General features: G+C 36.2%; 1 protein-coding gene across 12 annotated transcripts in view; it reads left to right on the forward strand.

Moving 5' to 3' along the window:
- Positions 1–25962, forward strand: part of IFT74 (intraflagellar transport 74) — a 98999-nt gene that overhangs the window by 40688 nt on the left and 32349 nt on the right. For 10 of the 12 annotated variants that reach the window (XR_011531631.1, XR_011531628.1, XR_011531627.1 and 7 more), the window contains exons 13-17: positions 1765–1844; positions 15055–15108; positions 16744–16841; positions 17867–17993; positions 25292–25455. Coding sequence is in view for 6 of the 12 variants with exons in the window: in XM_008519053.2 (XP_008517275.2) it covers positions 1765–1844; positions 15055–15108; positions 16744–16841; positions 17867–17993; positions 25292–25455 (523 nt within the window). In the remaining 6 variants the exon portion in view is untranslated. Of the gene's footprint in view, positions 1–1764; positions 1845–15054; positions 15109–16743; positions 16842–17866; positions 17994–19489; positions 19598–22086; positions 24947–25291; positions 25456–25962 lie in introns of those variants that run through there. The other 2 variants (XR_011531633.1, XM_070590217.1) reach the window with 2 other exon arrangements.

Consider the following 25962-nt stretch of genomic DNA (forward strand, 5'->3'; position numbering starts at 1 on the left):
ATCACCTCAGTCAGTTTTAGAATAGTTCAGTCACCCTAATAAGACCCCATACTTCTTAACCATCACCCCTCTCATCCTCACCCCTCCCCGCCCCCACCCAGCCCATTCCTAGGTAACCACTCTACTTTATGTCTCTGTAGATTGGCCTGTTCTGGACATTTCATATAAATGGAAGCATATACTATGGGTCCTATGTGTTTGAATTCTTTCACTTAGCATAATGTTTTTAAGGTTCATTTGTGTTGTAGCATGGATCAGTATTTAATTTCTTTTTATTGCCAAATAATATTCCATTGTGTGAATATGCCATATTTATTTATCAGTTCATCAGTTGATGGACATTTGGATTGTTTTCGTTTTTTTGGCTATGATGGATCATGCTAGTATGAACAGTCATGTACAAGTTTTTATGTGGACATGTGTTTTCACTTCTCTTGGGTATATACCTCGGAGTAGAATTGCTGGCTCATATATTTAACTCTACATTTACTTTTTGAGGAACCGCCAGGCTATTTTCCAAAGCAGCTGCACCATTTTACATTTCCATCACCAGTGGATAAGGGTTCTAATTTCTCCATGTCCTCACCAACATTTGTTGTTGTCTGTCTTTTTTGATTGTAGCCATCCTAATGGGTGTGAAGTGGTATCTCAATATGGTTCTGATTTGCATTTCCCTAATGGTTAATGATGCTCAACTTCTTTACCTGTGCTTATTGGCCATATGTATATCTTTTGGAGAAATGTCTGTTCAGCTCCTTTGCCCACTTTTTAATTGGGTTACTTATCTTTTATTTTTGAATTTTATGCATTCTAGATACAAGTCTCTTATCAGATAAATAATTTGCAAAATTTTTCTCCTATTCTATGGGTTGTCTTTTCACTTTGTTGATGGTTCCTATGAAGCACAAAGGTTTTAAATTTTGATGATGTCCAGCTTATGTATTTTTTCTTTTGTTTCTTATGCTTTTGATGTCATATCTAAGAAACCAATGCCTATGCAAGGTCACGAAGATTTATGCCTATATTTCATTCTAAGAGTTTTATAGTTTAGCTCTTACATTTAGATCTGTGATCCAATTTGAGTTAACTTTTGTATATGTATGTGTATATTTCCGGTTGTTGTAGCACCATTTGTTGAAATATTCTTTCAACAAGTGTTATTTCATGTTCTTTCCCTATTTTATTGTCTTGGCACCTTTCTCAAAAATCAGTTGTATGTAGATACGGGGTCTTATTTCTGGACTCACAGTTCTATTCCATTGCTATATATGTCTATCCTTATTCTACTAGCACACTGTCTTGATTACTGTAGCTTTGTAATAAGTTCAACTGCTTTTTGTTAAAATTTTAACCCATATAATCTTTTGTCAATGGAATTTTCTCTTATTTTCTAATTTTTGAGACTAATTTGCCAACTTAGTTAAGTTTATATAAACCTACAGAAATAAAGTTGCTAAAGATTTTTCACTTTCTTAATATTGCAAGTCAAGTTCAAAAGAAGGTTGGGGGAGGGTCTCTTGTTGAAGTCAGGTATCCTAACATTCTCAGGGTATACTTATACTCCAAATAAGAATCATGAAAGAAGATCTAGAAAAGATTTTTCCTTCTAAATTGGTATTATTGTCCTCAGAATAGGGCATATTATTTCTACATTTTGTTTATACAGCTTAGAAAAGATTTAAGATTTCCTAATAGCATTATTAATTGTTTTTACTGAATATCTAAGTTATCTGTCATAAATTCATTAAATTATATTTTCAACAGGTTAACAGATATAAGAGAAAAAATAAATCAATTTAATGAAGAAATTAGACAACTTGACATGGATTTAGAAGAACACCAAGGTAATTTTTCTGATATTTTTACAATGCATAGTAACAGATACTTAGTAGTATAAATACAGTGTTAACTTGAGCCTCGGGGACTGTTTACCTGGAATTTATTATTTAATTCTTTATGATATCACTAACTTTACTGAAATACTAAACTGCTATAATACTAAATATTATAATTAATATTACATTATTTAGCCAACTATAAAAACTTGAAATAACTTAAAATGGTTATAAACTGATAAAAATTTGTTTTGCAAAGCAGGTTTTTAAAAAAATGAAGTAAAATGGTTTAAAATTGTTACAGGTTTCTAGGTTGTACTTCCTCAGCATGGTCAACTATGAGTTAAATAGGATAACTTGTAGAGTTGGGACGTAGCGAGGATCAAGTCACAAATATCACAAATAACCCAGAAAGAATTAATTCCCTCGGGGGCCTAGTAATGAGATAGCAAGAACTGATTATTCTGATCTTCTCCCAACTTTCCCCAACAGTGAGACTTGAAGATCAAAGCAGGGACCAGAAGGCTTGGGGGAGCCTAGGGGCTGAACAAGTGGAAATGCTGTGGTGGGGTTTCAGGAGCTGGAGTGTGTGTGTGGATGGGGGAGGAGGTTGGGTGTTATAGTTTCCTTACCCAGCTTCTCTACTAAGGGAGAGAAAGGTTCCTCCTGGCACTCTAGTCACAGATTAACTCCAACCAGTTAATGTGTTCTGGATTATCGAGAATTGACTGTATATTCTTGAGTTAGGTATGGTATTGTAAACAGTGTGCATATACCTGTATCCCTAGTATGACTAACGAAACCTTCATAGCAGGGAAAGGGTATTCTATTCCTAAATTAATTTTTTTACCTCAATTTTAAATGCAGTTTAGTTTTATTTATACTTTTTCTTGATTTAGGAGTAATAACATTAGCGACTATTGATTGATTATTTACCCGGACTGGGCACTTGGTGATCTTTGCAAGAACCCTTTGAAACCTGAACCCCTTTTATACTTGAAACTCAGAGAAGTTACTCAGATTCCCACAGCTAGTAAAGGGTAAAGTCTAGATTTAAACCAAGTTCTCTTTGACCTTAGAGTCTTAGTTCTATTGCCTTGGCCTAATCTTGGCTTTCTGATATGACATACTGCATTCATGAAATAAAAATATTCTTATGAAATGCTTACATAGTCATTTTTGCATATGACTGCTAATGGCTTTAAATAAGGCATCTAAAGGCGGGCAAACTTTAAGTCCCAGTTACTAGGTAAGTAAACTTACTTGAGCTTTGTTTTCTTGTCTGCAAAATGAATATAATGGTCCTCCCTCACTAAGGTTTATGAATATTAAATGGTATACATGGCAAGATAGGCTCATCAGAAATCGTTAAGACTAAGGTCAAGTTATTTTCTTTATTGAATTATTTTATTACTTTTGACTTATGTAGATCTGGTAGTCTAGATTTTCTTTATAATACCTTAAATTATTCTGAGAAATCTGATAACATTCTTGATTTTAAATGCTTTATATGATACATTCTAAATAATTTTCCCCTTCCTAAATTTAAATTGCTAGCAACAGTCAACTTGTTTTTGCAGTAAAATAACTCATTTGAGGGTCACAATTTATTATTAATTGCTAGTTCCAAGATAAATAGAATGCTTTGAATTTTAGCTTCTATTCTCCTTGTTTTCTAACTTTCTTTGTTCTTTCTTAGTAATGTAGAAAAAGATAATCTATAATATAATGTAATAGTAGCAAAAAGGATTTATATATGAGTATATATAAAAATGTGATATATAAATATTATGTATAAATGTACGTCCGCATATGTCAGTGCCTTAGTTTCTTGTTCTGCTACACTGTGATCATCCTGAATTATTGGTACAGCAGCACAGGGGTTTTGTTAGAAGGTTACTTGTTAGAAGGTTACTTGTTAGTTCAGGACCTCGTTATTTCTTGCCTGAACTTTGCAGTAGCCTCCTAACTGGTCTCCCCACCTCCAGTCTAGCCCCTTCTCAGCTTCACCCGTCACAGTGTTACCAGAGTAATTTATGTACAATGGGATTCTGTGTCATTCTCCTACTTAACAGTGGTTCCCCATAACCTACAAGATAAAGTTCAAGATTCTTTGCATGGGGGCCAGCCCCATGGCTGAGTGGTTAGGTTTGCATGCTCTGCTGTGGTGGCCCAGGGTTTCACTGGTTCGGATCCTGGGCGTGGTCGTAGCACCACTCATCAGGCCATGCTGGGGCGGCGTCCCACTTGCCACAACTAGAAGGACCCACAACTAAAAATACACAACTATGTACTGGGGGGCTTTGGGAGAAAAAGGAAAAATAAAATCTTTAAACAAAAAAAGATTCTTTTCATAGCATTGTAGTCCCTCTGTAATATGGCCTATACGTTGTCAGCCTCCTCTCTCACCTTCATCATCTCTATCCTTACATTCTTATAATAGTAATCTACTTGTGGTACCCCACACCTCACCCTCTTTACCATACATCAAACTATTTCATGCTCAGTCCTTTCCTCCTACTATTTGTTTCCTTGTTTTGAATGATCTTTTCACTGTTAAATACCTTACTAATTTCTCCTTTTTTAAGATCTAGCTCAGGTATCATTTCGTCCAGCATGTTAAACATAACTTCCGTCCCTGACCTATTTCTGGGCTGGGCTAAGTGAGTGACACCCCCCCCCCCCATTACCAGAGCACACTGTGCATAAACGTATCACTGCATTCGCCACATTATGTTACACTGTCTATGAGATGTTCGTCTTTCCCCTTAGGCTAGACGTCCTCAAGGACAGGGACTGTCTTACTTACTTTGGTAACCTCTTTCATCAACACAAACGTCTGGTAAAATAAACACTCAATAAATGTTTGTGGAATGAACTAAACAGTCCTATATTTTAGCAGAGAAGGATCTATAGAATGAACTAAAGGTGAAAGTTGTGCTCTGGTCACTTCTTCAGGTCCTCGTAATTCTTAGGATGTACATATGCACTCTTCTCCAGAGAGAAGTTGATTGGTTAGCAAAGGTTTTAGTACTTTCCAGAGGATTCCTGCCTTGGATTCATGATTTCCAGTAAAGTGGTGGGTTCTTATGTACATCTGCATTCTCAGCAGTTCCTTGACTCAAGATTGTGGATAATTCACTCCCTAAGGTATGGAGGATAATTAAGTTATTTTGACTTTCTGGTTCATACTTGTCTCTGCCCCCAGCTTCATTTCTGGCCCATTTTATTGATTTCTTAGATGCTACCTGACTTCTTCCATATATGGCACCTGTGTATAATCCAACAAGGCCACCCTTTTATTTTTATTATTGAGTTCATAATAGTTTACATCATTGTGATATTTCAGTTGTACATTGTTTCTTATCTGTCCCAATTTAAGTGCTCCCCTTTGCTCCCTGTGCTCACCACCAACCCCTCTTCCTCTGGTAACCACTGAACTGTTCTCTTTGTCCCTGTGTTTGTTTATCTTCCACATATGAGTAAAGTCATATGGTGTTTGTCTTTTTCTGTCTGGCTTATTTCGCTTAACATAATACCCTCCAGGTCCGTCCATGTTGTTGCACATGGGATGGTTTTGTCTTTTTTTTATGGCTGAGTGGTAGTATTCCATTGTATATGTATACCACATCTTCTTTATCCAATCATTGGTCAGTGAGCACTTGGATTGCTTCCATGTCTTGACAACTCGGCCGCCTTTGCCTTGTAGGGGTTCTGGTTAAGATAGGATATAAACCATAAATGATGTTTATGTATGTCTGACTTTGTTAGTACTAGTTGCTCCAATTTTTCAGTCTTCAAATAAACTTTAAAAAGGTTTGCATAGTTTATTCTAAATTCAAAGGCATCCTTAGATACTGGGTTAGGTACAGTTGTGTTCTCTGCTAGGTATTAATGACGGTCCTGTAATCCAATGACTTCCTCAAGTGCATCATATTCATTTTGATAAGTCCTCAAAGTTATAATCCGCCAAAAGTTACCTTGAGTAATTGTGTCTCAAGGTTAACTAAATAAAATCAGTTAACAGTTATCTGACTACTCTATGGGAATCTTCATTGTTCCTAGATGCTGGTTATCAGTTTCTGTGACAATCTGGAGTAAGGCAGAAAAAAATCCTCATAATACACTTAGATTTTTGACCAATTCTCCATGGGCTTCTTTGCTTTCAAATCTTTACTTAGACTTCATAAGTGATTTTAAAACATAAGACAATCTCATAACGGAAAATGTTCATTATAATAGGATATCATTACTTTTTTTAAACTGCTGGGGGATTTAATTCTATCATGTTAAGTATTTGCTAGACTTCACCCATATAGTAGTTTTACTTTATTGGTGAATCAGGTAATTTTGTTATATGGGTTCTAAAAATATTTAGGTTTAAATATGTATACTGTTCTATATGTTAGCAGAAAAGGAATTGTTATTATTATTTTTGATAACTAGAAGCAATGAGAAATAGCTCTATTGAAAGTTGTTTAGACTGTCAGAATTTGGCTACAAACTGTATCACTATAAAAACAGAGCGTTATTGACAGATGCCATACTACTTTTTGGGAAAGCCTGAATTCTCCTAAATTCGCCCTGATTTCTCCTTTCTTAGCTGAAGTGCCAAATATGAAATATGTGCTTAAATTATTGCTTTTTAAAATGCTACTTCTGCATGAGAAATGGAAAGTGGTGGAAAAATCATTGTTGCTCTGGGTAAGGAATACAATAAAAAAATAGGTAATAGTAGCCTATATTCTCATTCAACACAGGATATCATTTTCAAAAAGCATCCTTTTACCTCAGTGTTTGCCTCTAACATGTAACTGAGTAATTTGTTTTTGATAAGGTAGTTGTTGACCAAGAAATTTTTTATTCTCGCCACAAAAATACTTTATGTATCTCCTATTGAAGGTCCTTCAGAGTGTTTCTTGATCCACTTAATTCAAATCAGGCCCTTGCTTCACTCTTCACTATCTTACGTCAAATTCTGAAAAGAACAGTGTTACTTTTTTAGGACATGACAAGCCTCCCGTAAAGTAGGAGCACAAGGTAAGTGAACAGTCTTCTATGCGAAATTCCTGAGCCTTTTGGAATTGAGTTGGTTCTCCGCTTTACCTAATGCTAGCTGAGGTTTAGGCTTTCTCAGGTCCGCTGAATTAGTTACCACTTGTCCATCTGCATCCAGCTTCCAAAATTGTATTGCTATTGTTTCCTTTTCTGGTTTCCTCATTCCTCAGAGTTTTACCTTTACAAGTTCTTTTTACTATAGTTTTAGTGGAGTTTGGGGGAGGATTGGAATTTGATGTGCATATCTGACCTGCTGTCTTCATCAAGAAATTAGCAGTTATAGACTTCACTTGCCCAGAATTTCTAGGGAGTGTTCATTACCTTGAATGTACTGCCTTTTCCGGGTTTGTGTGTGTGTTTTGCTTCAAATGACCATTCTCATGTGCAGTTAGCCTCAGCACGTAGGAGGTTACCCCTTAAAGCTTTTTAAAAATTTTGCTTAAACTAGTTAAAGTTATTCTAAGGACTCCAATTAACTTATTTTTAAAAACTGTGTGCTTCCTATACAAATCTAGTGTTTACTTAGTGTGAAAAATTCAAGGAATATAAAAGTGTGTAAAGTAAAAAGTCATCTGCTGTGTCTTCATGCTCATCCTGGTCTTCCGAGGTAATCATTATTTACAGTTTGATGTTTATAGTCTTTTAGACTTTTTTTCTATACATCTACAAGCATGTGTTTTTAAAAATGGAATAATGCTGTGTAGTTCTCTGAGCTTGAGTCTTTTCATTTGGCTGTATAGAACGTACGTCCTTCCATAGGAGGATGTGTGCTTCATTCTAAGATGCAGAGCATGCTAGTCAATGTCAGGGCTTTCAAGCCAGACTGAGAATGAGGCCCAGCACGTTTTAAGCACTCACAGGAACTGTTAGCTCACGTCATCGTTGTTATTGCTGTTAAATAGTATTTGCTGTATCTACATTAACATTAATTTTTCACTGCTAAGCACAACGCTGCAGTAAATAACCTTGTCACACACAGTTGTTACCTTGTATATTTCTATAAGATAAATTTCAAGAAGTGAAATTTTGTAAAGAATGCTTACAATTTTTATTGTTTTTACAAATTTCTTTCCAGAAAAGGTTGTACCATTTTGTACAACCAACAGCAGTATGTGAAAGTGCTCCGTCACCAATGCTAGTTAGTATAAATTTCTTCATTTTCTAAGATTTCATTTCTTAGTTTTTGTTAGTCAGAATAGTATACACTTCTCTGACAGTTCACTGTTCTCGAAGGCCTGAATTTGTAGTACTCCCATGATCCAGTAGGTGGGGCTAATTTTCTGGACGTCGGCATAGACTAGGCTTGATGAATACAGTCAACAAAGTACAATCGTTTGTCTTCCCAAGAAGGATTTTTGGGCATTATTACTCACTACAAATTATTCTTTCATTTTTAGAGTATGATATTTCCCAAAGATTGATTAGGTTGTAAAACTGAATAGCATGAGATTATTAATACACCATATCACAGATATCTAAATATCTAACTGCTATGATGTGATAAATAAGTTTCATAATAGAAGTACACATAAAATGCTATTACTTGTCCTAAACTCTGAATGAACTCATTGCACTTTACATATCCATAGTTTATATGTTTCTTTCGAGAGTAGTAAAAATATAAAACATAACATTTTTCTTTGGTTTGTGGGGAGGATACTTCTTCATACACATGGTTCCAAGGCCTAGGTTAGAAGCTTTTATTATTTGGTTATGTCAGGTAAAATAGAATTTATAAAGACCAAATAGTGTTATTTAAAGAGCACAGGTTCTGCAACCAAAATGCCTGGATTCAGATCTGGGCTGTGCTATTTTACTGCCTGATCTTGGACATGCTACTTAACCTCTATGTACCATAGTTTCCTCGTGTTTAAAATGGAGATAATAACAGTACCTACCCACATCTTAGAGTTACTGTGAGGATTAGATGAATGGAGTGTGTATGTATGTGACTCAGAATAGCATAGGGTTAAAAAGGGCACATAAATGTTCATTATTGGCTGTTTTGGGGGGTGTTTTGCTCCCCAAAGCTCCAGTACATGGTTGTATATCCTAGTTGTAAGTTGTTCTAGTTTCTCTATGTGAGCCAAGGCCACAGCATGGCAACTGACAGACAGGTGGTATGGTTCTGTGACCAGGAAACAAACCTGGGCCACCAAAGCAGTGAGCACCGAACTTTAACCACTAGGCCATCAGGACTGGCTCTGGGTGTTATTATTAATGCTATTAATTTATAAACTGAAACTTGAATAACTTTCCTGGAGATTTTCCCAAAACGTATTTTGGAAAGTATTTCCCACGGGATAATCTAATCAGTTCCAAAGTGATTTATCTTCTCATGTCTGAGATTTCAAATGGAATTTATACATTGTTATTCTATAGTTTCTCAGTCTGCTTTCAATGAAGAATAATGAATCGTTGCTTATTGTTCAGTTTGGAGATTATAAACTACACTTTGTATCTTTCAGTAGAGTGCTGATATTGTCTCCACATTGGGCTCATCACATCATCTGAAACTTATTAGAAATAAAAATTCTTGGGGCCAGCCCCATGGCCAAGTGGTTAAGTTCGCATGCTCCACTGTGGTGGCCCAGGGTTTCCCCAGTTTGATTCCTGGGCGTGGACATGGCACCTCTCATCAAGCCACGCTGAGGCGGCATCCCACATGCCACAACTAGGAGGACCCACAACTAAAAATACACAACTATATACCGGGGGGCTTTGGGGAGCAAAAGGAAAAATAAAATCTTTAAAAAAAAAAAAGAAAGAAAAATTCTTGGGCTTCACTCCAGACCTACTGAATGTGAAACCCTGGGGATAGGGCTTAGCAATTTGTGTTCCACCAAACCCCCCTGATGATTCTGATGCGTGCTAAAGTTTGATAACCACTGCTTTAAGAAATAATTAAGAACTTATGCTGTGTTTAATACATGCCAAAGACTGCTCATTGTATTGTCTGATTTTATTGACATTACTCTGTTGAGACAAAATTCTACATGGTCTTTTTTCTTTTCTTTAGAAATGGTGAGGCTTTTAGCAATAATTTAACTTTTAAATAGAGAACTTTTATTATATATTTTTAAAGTGCCTCAAGTATGTAGTAATAGAATTACCAGACCTTGACTACGTAGCTGTAAAGAAACTGTCCTGCCAAAATTTAAAACATTTTGTTGAGAACGTATGATTGGTAAGTTGGGTGAAGCTCAAAGCCAAAAGTTAGTTTAAAACATTAAACTTATTTGTGCTCATTTTCACATAACAGTTTAGTAGTATTTGATATACTAGTTTATTACTGCTATAATGATATGTAAAAAGCAGGTAAGAGACACAGATTGAATGTAAAAAAATGAAATTTAATAGGACTCCAAAACTAATTAAAATTGAAGTAGGAGTGAGGGAAGAGATGATGTCCTGGCTTACTAAAATATGTGAAAATGTTAGAGGGGGTTAGGTTATAGCTCACTATGAATTAATGTGAGATAGCCTCCAAAACAGCTGAAATCCTAGATTGCATTAACAAAAAGGTGAATATTTAGACTGTGGGAAGTGAGAGTCTGCTTGGAATCCTAAGTTTTTTGGCATCTTACTTAAAAAGGTGTAAAGAAAACTGCAACTCACTAAGAACAGAATGAATAGAATGGTGAGACTGAAACCATGCCACATCGGGAACACTGGAAGGTATGGGGAGACATAGCTTTCTCCAGAAGGACCCAAGGGCTGGAAAGGGAAGAATCTGGATGTGCAGAAGTCCTTGGGGGTTTATCCTCTAATTTTATTTGCTTTCTGCTGCCTTTCACCCCTGAAATCAGTAGGCCTGCCGAGTGGGGGCCTTGAGGCCAGGGGAGTCACTTCACGTAGCTTGTTGTGTGCTGATCAGGAGAGAAGTTTGGGGTAGCTGCCTGCTCTGGACAATGATAATCAGACCTTCTCCAGGGTCAGCACTACTTCTCAGAGCATAAAAGTCAAGATAGCTCTGTGTGGCCTGAGTCAAGAGAGCATCATTTGATGGTGGAGAAGTAAGAGTCAGATGAACTTCCTGACAGTGAGGACAAAGGTGGTTGTGGCAGAACTCAGACCCTTGGTAGTTCAGGAGGAATTTGTCTCCCTTTCTCCGCAGGCTTGCTGTAGCAGAGAGTATCAAAAAGCCCTAGTGTCCTTTCTACAGTATCCCAGGTCTTTTGTAATAGTCCATACCCAAAAAAGGCCTGAAAAAAAGGCCTGAATTTATAGGGTAAACTTTTGGTACTTGTCTTAGTAGAATATAAATTTCTTGAAGGAAAATAGCTTATTTATCTCTGTAATTGCTACACTAGCTGTTAAAGTGCCTTGCAGACTTGAAACTTTCTATGTAAAAACCTCCTTAATAGATTGTAGGCCTTTCTAGGATAGAGTGGTAACGGTCTTGTTGATTTTGGTGCCCCTAGCACCTGTCATGTTATCTGGCACATGGTAGTACTCGGTAAATTTGGAATAAATACATTGTGGAGAACTGTGATCCATCAAATGCTCAGAATTTGAGGATAGCTGTAAAGTCCCTCTTTTTATCAGCATCTTTCCCCTCTCCTTTGGTCTCCTCACTCTTGACCTTACTATCTTAGACCCTTTTACTTGCCTGCTTTGTACCTCCAGTGTGATGTACTGATTAACTTCTCCCATCTATGATCTATCCTCTCCTAGGATAGTATATCTAAGGATAGATTTGGTAACAACCCCTATATTTCACCTCACCTTAGGACTGCCCACATCTATACATTGCCTCTCATTGGCAGCTCAGATATTAATCCTCCAGCTGAGCAATCACAAAATAGAGGAGTTCACTAGTGCCCTTATCTCTTTTCTTCTTAACAACCCTGATATGGGGGGGGGGGTTATGAAACTTGGGAATCTGCTAAGATATGTGGGAGCCCTGTCCTATGTTATCTAGCTGGCCAGCTGTGTAGCTGGAGACGTTGACCAGATATGTCTTCCAGCTCAATCTGATGGCAACCAGGAGTGTGGACTTGAGGGGAGCAGGAGGGGGGAATCTCCCAGGTTTCTGACTTGGATGATAAGTGTGTGGTGGAGGACTTCGAAATGTAACAGGGACTACAGAGGGGTACAGTCTTTGAGGGGAAGATTGATGAGTTTAATTATGGATGTCTTGAAAAGTATCTACATGGAGATATCTAGCACGCAATTGGGTAAAACTCTCTGAAAATCAGGGAAAAGATCAAATTTCAGAGTCCTTAAACCACGAGAATGAGCGAAATTTCCTTGGATGCAGTGTAGCATTTGATGTCAACTAAGAGCAGAACCCAGAATTTAGATGTAGAAGAAAGAGAAAACCATGAAGAGAAGACAGAGAAGGAATGATACGAAAGTAGGAAAAATCAGAAAAGCCCCGCACAGCAACAAAAACTTAAGGAAAAAAAATTTGAAAGAAAGAAGAATGTATCAATAGTGTCAAATATTGCTGAGTAAGATAAGAACTGGAAACTGCCCCTTGAATTTGATGACTGAGGAATCAAATAATCTTATTGAAAATTTCATTGGAATGGCAGGAGGAGAGGCCGCATTGCAATGTTTTGAGTCTGTATAGGAGATTCTCTTAAGTTTAGAAAAGGAAAGATAAGATGATAGTTAAATTCCTGTAAAGCCTGGGATGCAGGCTTTCCTCCTAATCCTTTAATGCCTGACCAGTCTCTCAAGAGTGCAACTTCTAAGACAGCCACAACAAGGACCTAGGACTTTCTTAGAAACCTAGGCCAGCACAGGTTCAGCAGACATTAGCTTTTCTGCTGCTTCACATACATTATATAACATTTATATGCACATCACCCTCCTGGGGGTATTCCAGATCACGTGTTCTGCAAGCTCTAATACTTTCTCTTTGTTTCCTGCTCAAAAAACTATTGCCGTAAGGTAAGTGAATGGTGACATTATTACAGAGCTAATCTTAACCCATCTATAATATATTTTTTTTAAAAAACTTAATCATATGCAATTTTGTTATTAATAACAAATTCTTTCTCCCCTCCTCTTTACAACTAAGCAAGCTATATCAGTATGCTGAGACTGTGGTTGATCATTTGAACTGAGTAGTAGTTCAGTAAAGTTGTTAATGCCTCCAAAAGCCTTAGTCTGAGTGAACCCAATGTTTCCCATTGGTTCTTGGTGTTCCCTGGCTAGGAATTCATGACCCCTGGATGTTTACTATCCTTAGACAGTAGCTTTCATTTTCAGCTTTCTACTACTAGTACTGTTTGGGGGGCCTTAACAAGATTTTCTCTGTGTCAGCACTGTCCTCAGTGAGTTTGAGGAAAATATTTTCAGACCAGAAAGCAAAAAAGCTGTCTGCTGACCCAGGTCTCTGACTTTGCCATCTTCTTTGTGTACTGCTCATAACTCACTTCCCACCCAAGTAAGTATATATGTAAGTGGATGTCCATGCCTCCATGTAGTTAGGGACTCCACCCTGACTCTCTTCCTCCACTCCCTAACTTTACTGTTGCTCTAGTCAGTACTAGGAAAAACTGTGTACTATATAGGAGGATATATAGCGCAGAGGCTGGCCATAGGGTTTTAGCATCTGGACTCTAACTATTGGTTCCCCCATTTTCTTCAAACTCTTCTTCCTAAAATCCTTCTTGAGGCCAACTCCTTATCAGGAACCCCCACAGGAACCTCTAGCCTGTTATTCCCTCCATCCTTGGTGGGCATTATCTTAATAAGCTTCCTCAGTTTCTCCAGAATACTAAGAACTAACTGACTTGGATGGAGAAACTGCAGATTGGAGCAAGCACAAATTTATTCTACTTTCTCTACGTGGAGTCCTGGGAACACAGGACTGGCCATCTCGCTAGTCCAGGAAAATAGCCATGTACCTCCAAAACTCAATTTTTGTTACACTGAAAATCCTGTTGTCATAAAATAATCATGATCCACCTCTGCTAATGGGCCCTTTCTGCAGCTGAAGTGTCAGTGTTCACCCTTCTGTCTGGGCCTTGGATTTCGCCCTTTTAAACATGTCTTTCACATATATTAATGTAGCACGTCCCAAACTGCTGTGACCAACTTCTTCTTCAACTCGCTTCTCTTTTCTGTTAAGAATACCACCATGTCCTCAATTGCCCATGCCGGAAACTTGGGAGTCCTCTTGACTCCTCCCTTTCTAACTGTCACCTAAATCCATTCACTCTGGCTCATAAATGCCTCAAACAAAATTGCACTATCCTAGTTGCCACCATTCTGCTCCAGGCAGCCTTCATCTTTCACCTGGACTACTGTGACAGCCTCCTAACTGGTCTTACTGCCTGCAGTCTCACTTCTCTCTTATTCTCCAGACCAGAAATATTTTTCAAAAATGCGAAGTCATCATTTTTATTCCCTGCTTAAAATTCTTCCGTTGTCCTTAGGAAAAAGTCCAAACTTTTGTAACATGTGTCTTATAAGGTCTCTTATGACCTGCCTCATCCTTGTGCCACTTTTTCACGTCACTTTCTCTGCCTCAGCCATGCCACTCTTTCAGTTCTTTTGCTGCCATATTCATCCTCACTTTCAAATTTCTGTACTTGTAATGCTTTAACTTTGGACTCATTCTTCTATATTTCAACCAGGTAACTTCTAATCATTCATTCTTTATAATGAAGCTTAAATATTACTTCTTTAAAGAAAATTTTTCTAAATCCTCGAACTAGATTAGTTGTCCTTGCTGTGTACTCCTATAGCACCTATATTTTTCCTATATTAGCACTTAGTGCATTTTAGTTGTTATTACTCCTTAAATCCCTAGACTTTAAGCTCTCTGAGGAAAGTAACCCTTCTGTCTTGCTTGCTCTTGTGAACTGTTCAGAGATGGAATGAACTGTCTCGGGAGCTTGTTTCCCGTCACCGGTAGTGTTCATGTGTAGGTTGAATAGCTCCAAGCTGGGACTGAAATAGAGAACCATTGGAAAGCCTGTAAGTCCTTTCCAGTCAGGAGGTTGTTTTTTCCAAGTAATCAAACATACGTATGGAACTGTTTTTAAAAATTTTATAATTCAATGTAGAAGAATTTCACCTATTGAAAATATTGAATATTCAATGATTAATAAGCATGTAGAGAACCTGAGAGATGTTTCTAATTTAGAGCGCTGTATCTGGAGTTTTTTTAAATTAATGTTGTATTTTGCATCTCTTATAGGTGAAATGAATCAGAAGTACAAAGAGCTCAAAAAAAGGGAGGAAAGTATGGACAGTAAGTAATAATCTTATAGATATGAAAATACTGTATTCTCAGACAGCTGTTCATTTATCCCAAATCAGAGGTCTCATTTTGGGAAGATACAATGGCTAACAGTAAATTCAAAAGTGTGGACAGTCAAAGCATTTGCCTTGAAGAATAAATATCTAGCATAGTTTAGGAATGGGTAGAGACTTCTGAAAAGGTTTTGTCTGTGTGTCTGTGTGGATGAGTGTTTGTATGTTAGGGATAGATTCTAAAGCTAATACTCACATGATAGTCTGTACAGAGTCTGTAGACTACTTGTTGATTGAACAGTGAAGGCTCTCTTTTATGTGTTTCACTATGTTCACCTGTAAATATCTTTCACCCTCTTTTTGACTTTTTATCATACTTATCCCATTATTTATTAGCCCTCACTTCAGGTCTTATTACTTGATTTTATCACTAACTGCAACTTTAGTAGCCTTCTGTTGCAGCTTCTCATTCACTTTTTTTAAAATCTTGACAGTCTAAATAGATCTTCACTTAAATTTATGTTGTACATTCAGAAATTTTTCAAAATTGCCTATTATCTATTACTGGTTTCCTTTTTAAATTATCATTTTGCTAGAATCTGAAGTTTTATTAGGTCTAATGTCAACTGTTTCCTTCATAAAAGCATGCTCTAAAACAGTAATTACCAACTCTGATTTAACAATATCCCAAGATTTCTTTAAAATCTCAGCAAGTACCAAAAATTGTCTCAAAATTAATTCATTGTTTCTTGCTAGCAGTAAAATTATTTATTTATTTTTTTATCTTAAAGATTGGCACCTGAGCTAACAACTGGCCAGTCTCTTGGTTTTTTTTTTTTTGCTTTTTCTCCCCAAATATCCCCCAGTAGATAGTTGTATACTTTTAGTTGTGGGTCCTTCTAGTTGTGGCATATGGGATGCCACCTCAACATGGCCTGATGAGCAGTGCCATGTCCGTGCCCAGGATGTGAACCAGCGAAACCCTGGACCGCCACAGTGGAGCATGCAAACTTAACCACTCAGCCACGGGACCAGCCCCCCAGTAAAATTATTTTTAACTGTAATTTTTTACTTTTGAAAGATCCATAGAAATACTTTGAGAATGTAAATAAGGGCAAATTATGTACTGGTTCTATATTAGACAACAAAAATGATTTCTTAGAATATTTGTTTATAATCTGAATAAATTATTAAACTTATTTAGCTGATATTAATGCAGCATAAGTAAAATACTCATTTTCAGATAAAATAGGTAATTAGTAATATTATTTTCCGAAGTAAAGTTAGTGGCTAATTATATGTTAATAATTATGGATATATCAAGGAGATCACATGTAAAAAGAGATTTTTTCTGATCTCCATTTTATCAACTATTTCTTCCGCTCCTGTATTTTAAAATTTTTAGTTTACTTGTATTAAGGTTATAACTGTTAAGCTTTAAAAGTTTGAAAAAGCATAGAAATATTCTTATTGAGTAATTTAATTACCCTTGGGTTAATAAAAAAATTAAACCGTGATAGTTTAAAATTTGCTTTAAATTTCTAAAAAGTACTCTTAAGACCTACAAATCAGAGTTTATATATTGTTAACTGTATCACTAGTAGCCTCTCTTATCATATTTTTCCATTGGCAGCTTTTATTGAGACTTTTGAGGAAACTAAGAATCAGGAGCTGGAACGGAAGGCGCAGTTAGAGGCCCACATTGTCGCCCTTCTGGAGCACTGTAGTCGAGTAAGTGCCGTGTGCTTGTCTTGACGTCCTCATTATTCTTACTGTGATCACCTTTCCAAACACAACTCAAAACCTGCATTGGTTCACTATTACGTCTACTCATTTAAACTGTTTCCTTTAGATTCCCTTGCTTGTTATTTTATTTTATTTATTTTTTTTGGAGGGGGAAGATTAGCCCTGAGCTAACTGCTGCCAATCCTCCTCTTTTTGCTGAGGAAGACTGGCCCTGAGCTAACACCTGTGCCCATCTTCCTCGACTTTATATGTGGGAAACCTGCCACAGCATGGCGTGCCAAGTGGTGCCATGTCCACACCTTTATTCTTTAAGCTATTGATTTTTATCTTTATAACAAAATTCAGCTAATTAGGATGATGGGGAAAAGGATGACATATGTATAATATTAATATGCAGCAGTAAGTGAGGGACTAATTCAGAGTAATTATTAAGATTTTTCTTCTTTTCTTAATTATTAACATTTTCAGTTAATTTATCTGAACTTGTAGAAGTAAGATTTGCGCAGATAACTTCAAAATCTAGATATTATTTTGGAAAATGTTAGTATATTTTTACAATGTAATTTGTATTATAAATAGAAGAGATTCTTTTCTTGTAGGGATCTATGAGAGTACGAGATATCTAATGAATATCTTGATTTATCAAACGATGTTTATTGAGTAGCTACTACTGTGTGGTACCATAGGAAGAAGAATGCATCATCTCTTTTCAATATTCTAAGTGTTTTAAGACTCTAATCAGTTCCTGAAACAGTGTGGGTGAATTTTTTTCTACAGTGAAGTAAAGCAAATGTAAAAGAAACAATTCTAAATTTTAATTCAGCCTCTCTTTATTAAGAAAACCTGATTTGAGTCTCACTATATTTTTCTATCAAACATATGTAATGAATGATGTATTTCGAAAAAGAATACCCGTTCAAAACATGCAGTCCCTGAGCAGTGTTTTCCAAGAGTTTTATTCAAGCATTGTCAGTGGAATTTTTTCCATTTTTATTTCTCTGCAAATACAGAATATAAATCGTATGAAACAGATATCCTCTATCACCAATCAAGAGCTGAAGATGATGCAGGATGATCTCAATTTTAAATCTACTGAAATGCAGAAATCACAAAGTACAGCTAGGAATTTGACTTCAGGTGAGAAAACAATCTAGATTTTAATAACCTTTTTTTCTCATAATAAATTGGAACTTTTAAAGTCTAATGCTATTCACTTTGATGTTTTTTGAAAGACTGAGGATATAATTTATGATTGCCTATTGCTCCGGTCATGTATGGTCTCGGAATTTTGTGTGACTTTTCACATCAACTTAATGGTATTTTTGGAATATTCTCATTCGTTTAACATTTACTGAATACTTGCTTTATGCCTATGCTATAACTTGAGTATACAGAAATTTTTGAAAAATCCAGCCTATTTGCTCAAGGAACTTTCAACTCAGGGGATTGACAAACAAATAAATAGTTAAAATATAATGAAACGGGGGCTGGCCCCATGGCCGAGTGGTTAAGTTCGCACGCTCCGCTGCAGGTGGCCCAGTGTTTCGTTGGTTCAAATCCTGGGCGTGGACATGGCACTGCTCAGCAAACCACGCTGAGGCAGCGTCCCACATGCCACAACTAGAAGGACCCACAATGAAGAATATACAACTATGTACTGGGGGGCTTTGGGGAAAAACAGGAAAAAAATAAAATCTTAAAAAATATATATATATATAATAAAATGGTGCTATGATAGCAGCATAAGGAGCAGTGGAAGTATGTGGGGCTCATATCCATCCTAGTCTTCAGTAGTTAGGAGAGGTATCATAGAGGAGGTCATGTTTTAATTATAATCAGTTTAAGTCATGATGACTAACGTGAGACTAGAGCAGTACTGTTCAATAGAAATGTAATGCCAGCCATATATATAATTTTAAATTTCCTAATAGCCACCTTAAAAAAAGTAAAAAGAGACAGGTGAATTTTAATAATATATTTTATTTAACCCGTTGTATCCAAAATATTATCATTTCAACACATGATCAATATAAAAATGACCAATGAGACTTTATCATTATAGCACATCTCAATTTGGACTAGACGCATTCAAATGCTCCAAAGCCATTTCTGGCTAGGGGCTGCACTTTGGATAGTGCAGTTAGAGATTAGAAACAGATACACAAGATTGGGTTAAAGAGCCTAGGATAAAGTCATGTAAAAATTTGTATGGAATCTTTGAACTGGTGGATTCTAACTCTGGGTGTTCTTTGTGCTGGTGTGTGGTGACTTTGAATTAGTTATGTTTTTCTTTGTCTATTTGGAATTACTCTGGCAGTTAGTGGGATTATGGGGAATGAAGATAATATTTGCTAACTTAAAGTGCTGAACGATTCTTGAAATGCAATAATGGCTCCACAATATCCCTTTATCTGGAATCTCAAAATTCCAGAAAACTCTTGGCAACAAAACCTAATCTGATCTGAACTGACATGAAGCTGTTTATGGTCTTTATTATCCTGCCTAGTGTAGCTGTTCATACATGTGATGCAGAAATATTCACGTACTTGATGATAGGATGCTGCCTCAGACCCTGCTGTGGGAGTTATGTAATAATCAGTATATGCACTATTTTTCTTTTCTAAAATCTGAAGAATTCTGCATTCTGAAACACAACTGCCTAGGAGTTTTACATAAGGGATTATGGACCTGTAAATGCATACTGAATGCTGTTAATGTACAACTGACTTTAAATTGATGATGTAAGTGGGCAATTGTTTTTATTCTATACATCTAAGTATATTTTATCTGCCCAGATTTGTTTAGTTTGTTTCCCGTTCTTTTATTTGTATATCTGAATTATATGCCAGGCAACTAGAGGAGATACATTCTAAATTTGATTTATAACTACTACTATTTGATTCATAACTACGATTTATTAATTGCGATGAAAACCATATAACATAAAACTTGCCATCTTAACTACTTTTAAGTTTATAGTAAACTGTCTGCACATTGTTGTGCAATGGCTCTCTCGAACTTTTTCATCTTGCAAACCTGAAACATGCCCATTGAAAAACAACTCCCCATTTCTCCCTCCCCCTGAGTCCCTGCTAACCACATTCTTCTTCATGTTTCCTTGAGTTTGACCACGTTAGATACCTCATAGAAGTGGAATCACGCTATGCTTGTCTTTCTGTGAATGGTTAATTTCACTTGTAATGTCCTCAAGCTTCATCTATGTCGTAATGTGTGACAGGATTTTCTTCTTTTTTAAGGCTGAATAATATTCCATTGTATGTACATACTACATTTTCTTTATTCATTCATTTGTTGATGGATATTTAGGTTATTTCTACCTCTAGGCTATTGCGAATCATGCTGCAATGAATACAGGTCTGCCAATATCTCTTCAAGATCCTTTTTTTAAATTCTTTTGGATATATACGACTATGAGTATTTTTACATCTTTATTTTCTTTTTCCTATTTGCTAAAGAATTTTATGTTTAATTATTCCATCTAGGAAGCCTCTGCTTTGTGTTTTAGACCATAGTTTTAATTTTTTTATTTATCTAAGGCCAGTATTACTTCAACATGTTTTTGCTTCCTTTAAGCTATCTTTGTGTAATGGCTGTTGAGAAACATACATTTTTTAAAAGGTAAATATCAGTAAAAGGAAACAAATTCAATTATCAGGACTTTTTATTCCTTTCGTCATTTTGTTTTGACATTTCCTTTTAAAAACTAGTCATTATATTTTCTCCAGAGATGTAGAATTGAAAAAGAATGAGAACTGGCTTCAATGGAAATAAAAATCCAGTTTATTACTATGATAAGAATTTTGCTGAAAATTTTCCTTATTAAGGTTTGAATCCTTCGACCCTTACAATTAATTTTATTTACTCAATTATTTTTAAGTGTTAATTTAAAAGCAAGCATATAAATTATTTTTTTCTCTCTTTCCTTAACACCATCTCCCACAAGAAATTTCTTGTATCTGGAGATCGCCCTAAGAGGTTTATAGCATTCTTGTTCACCTTTCAGAGATAATGAATTTGACATTCCGCTATTGTGAATTGCTCCCTTTCAGCCCTTGATGTTATAATTGGAACTCACCTGATTTTCTTAGTGTACTCTGTGTTTCTTAATGGGGCAATAACACTCCCAAGGGGGCAAAATTACTTCTTAAAGGGAGGGTAAAAAAAATCTTGGATATTGTAGTGGTTTGTGGCCCTCCAAAAGGTCACTGTACAGAAACAGATACACAGCACATCTGTAATAGAAAAATTTTATAGGAGGGAGATGATTGGGGAAAAAAAGTCTACAAATGGCTGCTTAGAGGGACAATAATGAAAAAAAAGATTGAGAAACACTGGTGTACGGCATCAGTAAAGACACAAGGATCTGTCAGCAATCGTTTTTATTTATATTTTTGGAAAGGAAACTCCAGGGAATAAACAAATGGGCTGATGGCACAATATTTCACAAGCATTTGCCCAGGTCAAAGTGGTTCCTTCTGAGGTTTTGCTACTGTGTACACACTGCTTGGTAAACTTTGCAACTTCATAGCATATCAGAAGGAACTAGTCTGCATCCTCTTCCTGTCTCTTCCCTTAGAGAAGCTTTTAGCTTTTCATGGGGACCTGCTGTTAAAGGAAGATAAACTTTATACCAACCAACCGTTTTCTCCCTTTCTCTAGGAAAAGCAGTTTGTAATAGCTACTAAATATACTTTCCTAATATATCTTCAAATTAAACTTGTAGTTAGATTTATATAACTAGTTTCACCAGTCAAAATGTACAAGCTAAGTACGTTTCCTGTTTATTCAGAGCATTGAAAACCATAAGCCTCAGTGCCTTTGCTTCAGCACTTTGATTCTCATCTTAGCTATTTCCACCCAGCAGAGACACGGATCCAACAAAACAAAGCCCTCTCGACAACGTTTAAGTCCATATATATGTTTTTAAATATATATTTCAATATGGTTGAACCTTAAGACTTAAAGGGACAAAAGGAAATGTTCAGGTTTAATTATACCAAATTAAAGCAAATTATATCACCTTAAAACAACCTCCTTTCTTAAATCAATGTCTTTTGAAGAGTTTTTTTTTTTTACTATTTGATATTTTATACTTTATGTGATCATTGTTTTATTTGTAAGCAGAGTCACTCAATTCTTGAACATGAGATTTTTATTGTTATGTCACCTTCCAGGTATATGTTAATCAATAATCTTTCCGGTTTCATAGGTAGAAGAGGAACATTTAATAGCAGCTTGATGTTTGATTTCCCATTAGAAGAGAACCTGGATAGATAATGAAACTTAATTCCCAGGAAATTTTGCTAAATCTTATATTAAGAAACCTACTGATTGCCTGCTCACATATTAGGGGCACGTCCTGGTAAGAGGGAGACTAAGTGCCAAAGTCTGTGTGTAAACTCTGCCAAGTCCTGATCTGACTGCTGAGCCGTGTCTTCGTGGGGTGGACTTTCGGGGACCCAGGAAAAGCAGCAGCTGGAAGTTGGAAGAACTCAGTACGGAGATGTCAGGTGCTGCCCACTCCAAAGGAGAAAAGTGTTGAGTTTCAGTTCAGCAAAGTTTATTGCTCATGTATGATGTAAATCAGCACTCTTCACAGGAGCGCAACAGAATCCAAAGTCTCTACAGCATAGCATTTAAAATGTCTATTATGCAATAAAAATTTACTAGACCTGTGCAGAAATGGGAAAATGTGAGTCAAGGGGAAAGCAGTCACTGTAATACACTCGACCTGAGATACTCCAGATGGTGAAATGAAAAGAAAAAGACTTTCAAAGTTTATAAACATATTTAAGGGCTTAGAGGAAAATAAAATCATAATAAATGAACAGATGGAGAATCCCACAGAGAAATGGAAATTGCAAAAGGAACCAAGTGAAAATTCTGGAATTGGAAATCTAACTAAAATGAAAAAGTCACTAAATGACCTTAATGGAGGATGGAAGACAGCAGAAAAAATGTCAGTGAACTTGAAGATAGAGGAATAGAAATTATCCAGGCCAAAGAAGAAATAAAAATGAACAGGGCCTAAATGACCTAATAGACTATTTCAAGCAGTCTAACATACATGTAATTAGAGTTCCAGAAGGAGAGGAGGAACAGAGCAGGGGGGAGAAAAGATAGTTGAAGAAATAATGGCCAAAAATTTCCCAAATTTGATGAAAAACTTAATTTTACATATCTAAGAAGCTCATTAAACTCCAAACAGGATTAATATAAAAACTCCTCACCTAAGCACATCGTAGTTAAACTGTTGAAATGCAACAATAAACAGAAAACCAGGAAAGAAGCTAGAGAAAAATAACATGTATATACAGAGAACAATACATTTCACTATAAGATAAATTTTGTCTTAAAAATTGATTTGGATTTTGTATTTTACTCCAAAATGTTAACATAGAAATCTTTCACTCCTAAATCCCTAAGTAATAAAAGGAAGATGTTCGTGTGTGGCTTTTGACACTCTGAAATACCACATATTTTTCTGAGGGTACTCATATCCCTACTTGAAAATAGAGGAAAAGTGAAGGCCAGGGACCGGCCCAGTGGTGCAGTGGTTAAGTGCGCACATTCTGCTTCTCAGTGGCCCGGGGTTCGCCAGTTCGGATCCCAGGTGCGGACATGGCACTGCTTGGCAAGCCATGCTGTGGTAGGCGTCCCACATATAAAGTAGAGAAAGATGGACACGGTTGTTAGCTCAGGGCCAGTCTTCCTCAGCAAAAAGAGGAGGATTGGCAGCAAATGTTAGCTCAGGGCTAATCTTCCTCAGAAAAAAAAAATTTATAGTTCCACTATCAAGAGTTTAGTACTATTAAAATCTTGACATTTATGTGCCAGACTTTTTTCTATATTTTATCCCGTCCTGGAAAAAAAGAAAAAGCCTTTCTAAGTATTCTCTCCCCAGTTATCATCCCTCCCTTTCAAAGGTTTCACAGCCAACTTTCTTAAAACGGCCCTCTTATTCTTGGTCCCATTTCTTCTCAGCAGATATTAATTAAATAAAGTGTCCTCCTGGTCAGTGAATCCAACACGTATTTTAGTCTTTTTTTTTAATTTCTAAGAAAGATTCTGCACTACAAACCATTCTTTTATTTTTGAAACGTCTCTTCTCCACGGCTTCTGATTTTTCTCTTATTTATTATTGCTTATTCTCCCTTACAGGATCCTTCATGTTTGTTTATCCTTTGAAAATTTAGTTCTGTTATGAATCCTTTTCTCTTGATTTCAACCATTCCCATAGCTTCGCTTGCCATCTTTATGCTGATGATTTCAAAATCTGCATCTTCAGACCTCGCCTTTCCCTCTGGACCTCAGACCCATATATCTATACATGGACATCTTTACTTACCTCTGTTTGGATGTTTCTGAGATATCTCAAACATGATGTATCCTAAACTGACTTCAACCCATAATCTCATTCCCTTCCACAAACAAAAGCTTATATGTATCTCCCTCTGTCTATCCTACCATCCATTCATTCAAATTTGCCTACTCAAATTAATTTGTAACCCCAAATCAATAATTGCAGCACTTTCACAGTCATTTGTGAAAATGCAGAGTGGTGAAAAATTTGAGTTGCCTGCCTTGTGCATCCCCAGCGGAGATCCAAAGAGACAACACTCTGCCTTCTTGTTTTAGTCCTCATACTATAAACATGTATCCTTTTCACAGTGTATTTAAGGTCAATTTTTTCCTCACGTTTGTGCTTTTTCTTGGTGATTTTGTTATTTAAAATGGTGCCGAGCCGAGTGCTGAAGTGTTGGCTAGTGTTCCTAAGCGCAAGGAAGCTGGAATATGCCTTATGGAGAACACTTGTGTGTTAGATAAGCTTTGTTCAGACATAAGTTGGCAGTGAGTTCAATGTTAATGAATCACACATGAAACAAGGTTATGTATTAGTCGGTTGATGAAAATATTGTGACTAGAGGCTCACAGGAAACTAACCATGTGTTTCCTGGAGGAGCAATGGTTCCGTGTTCGCTAACTCAGTGTTCACGGTGACTTTGTAGACTGAGCCACAAATAATGAGAATTGACTGTGTATGTAATTAAAAATCTTGCTCAAATATACGTAATGTTTTGTAACTTGCTTTGTTCCCCAAATGACTGTGTGTTTGTGTCATGCCCTCATTAAAAATAATGGGTCTTTATGTCATATTAAATAAGGAAAAAAACCTATGTGTGTTCTTAAATGTTTGTGTGAGCGTGGAGACAAGTGTGGCTAATATGCATCAGCTTACAGCAGTTGCCTGGGGGGTGAGTGGTTTTTTTTCTTAATTTATCTTTGTATTGTTTCACTGGTTGCATTGGAACATGTGTTTCTTTTGTAAAACATTTTTCATGGTTGCGTTGCATTTCTTTTTGTGAAAGGAATAAAGTTTGACTATTATGGCCTTGAACCTTCGTTTGTTACAGATAGTCAGCGTCTACAGTTGGATCTACAGAAAATGGAACTTCTGGAAAGTAAGATGACTGAGGAACAACATTCTCTGAAAAGCAAAATTAAGCAAATGACAACTGATCTGGAGACATATAATGATTTGCCAGCTTTAAAATCATCAGGTGAAGAAAAGAAAAAGGTAAATGGTAACAGTCTTACAAAATTATAATCCAGTTTTCTCCTGATCAAATTTAATATCTATGTAATCTATAGAATTTGTTATTTTCAGTTGATTTTTTGATATATAAGCTAAGAAAAAATAAAGACATTTACAAATGGAATTTAGAGTGATTTAAGTTTTAAACAAAAGGCAAAAATTGAAAAGCAAGGGATAGAGCATTTCAACAAATATGAACTTTGTTAAATGCAGATTAGATTGTGGTATTTCCCTAACTGAGACCTGTCAGTGGCTTTTCAGTGGCATTTATATTAATGTAAAGTAAATTTGGTGGTGTAGGAACAGATATGGCAGCCTTAATAGAGTTATTATTAATACAGTTAATATTAATTTAGCATATTATAGTTCAAAGGATATTTTTAGAAACAGGTTTTAGAGTAATTATAGCCTTGGTAGAATTTTAACAGAATGTCATTGAAGTTATTTGTCAAATATGACTTATATCGGCTTACTAGATATTTGCTAAAG

This window comes from Equus przewalskii, chromosome 22 (assembly GCF_037783145.1).
Source record: "Equus przewalskii isolate Varuska chromosome 22, EquPr2, whole genome shotgun sequence".
Classification (NCBI taxonomy): Eukaryota; Metazoa; Chordata; class Mammalia; order Perissodactyla; family Equidae; genus Equus; species Equus przewalskii.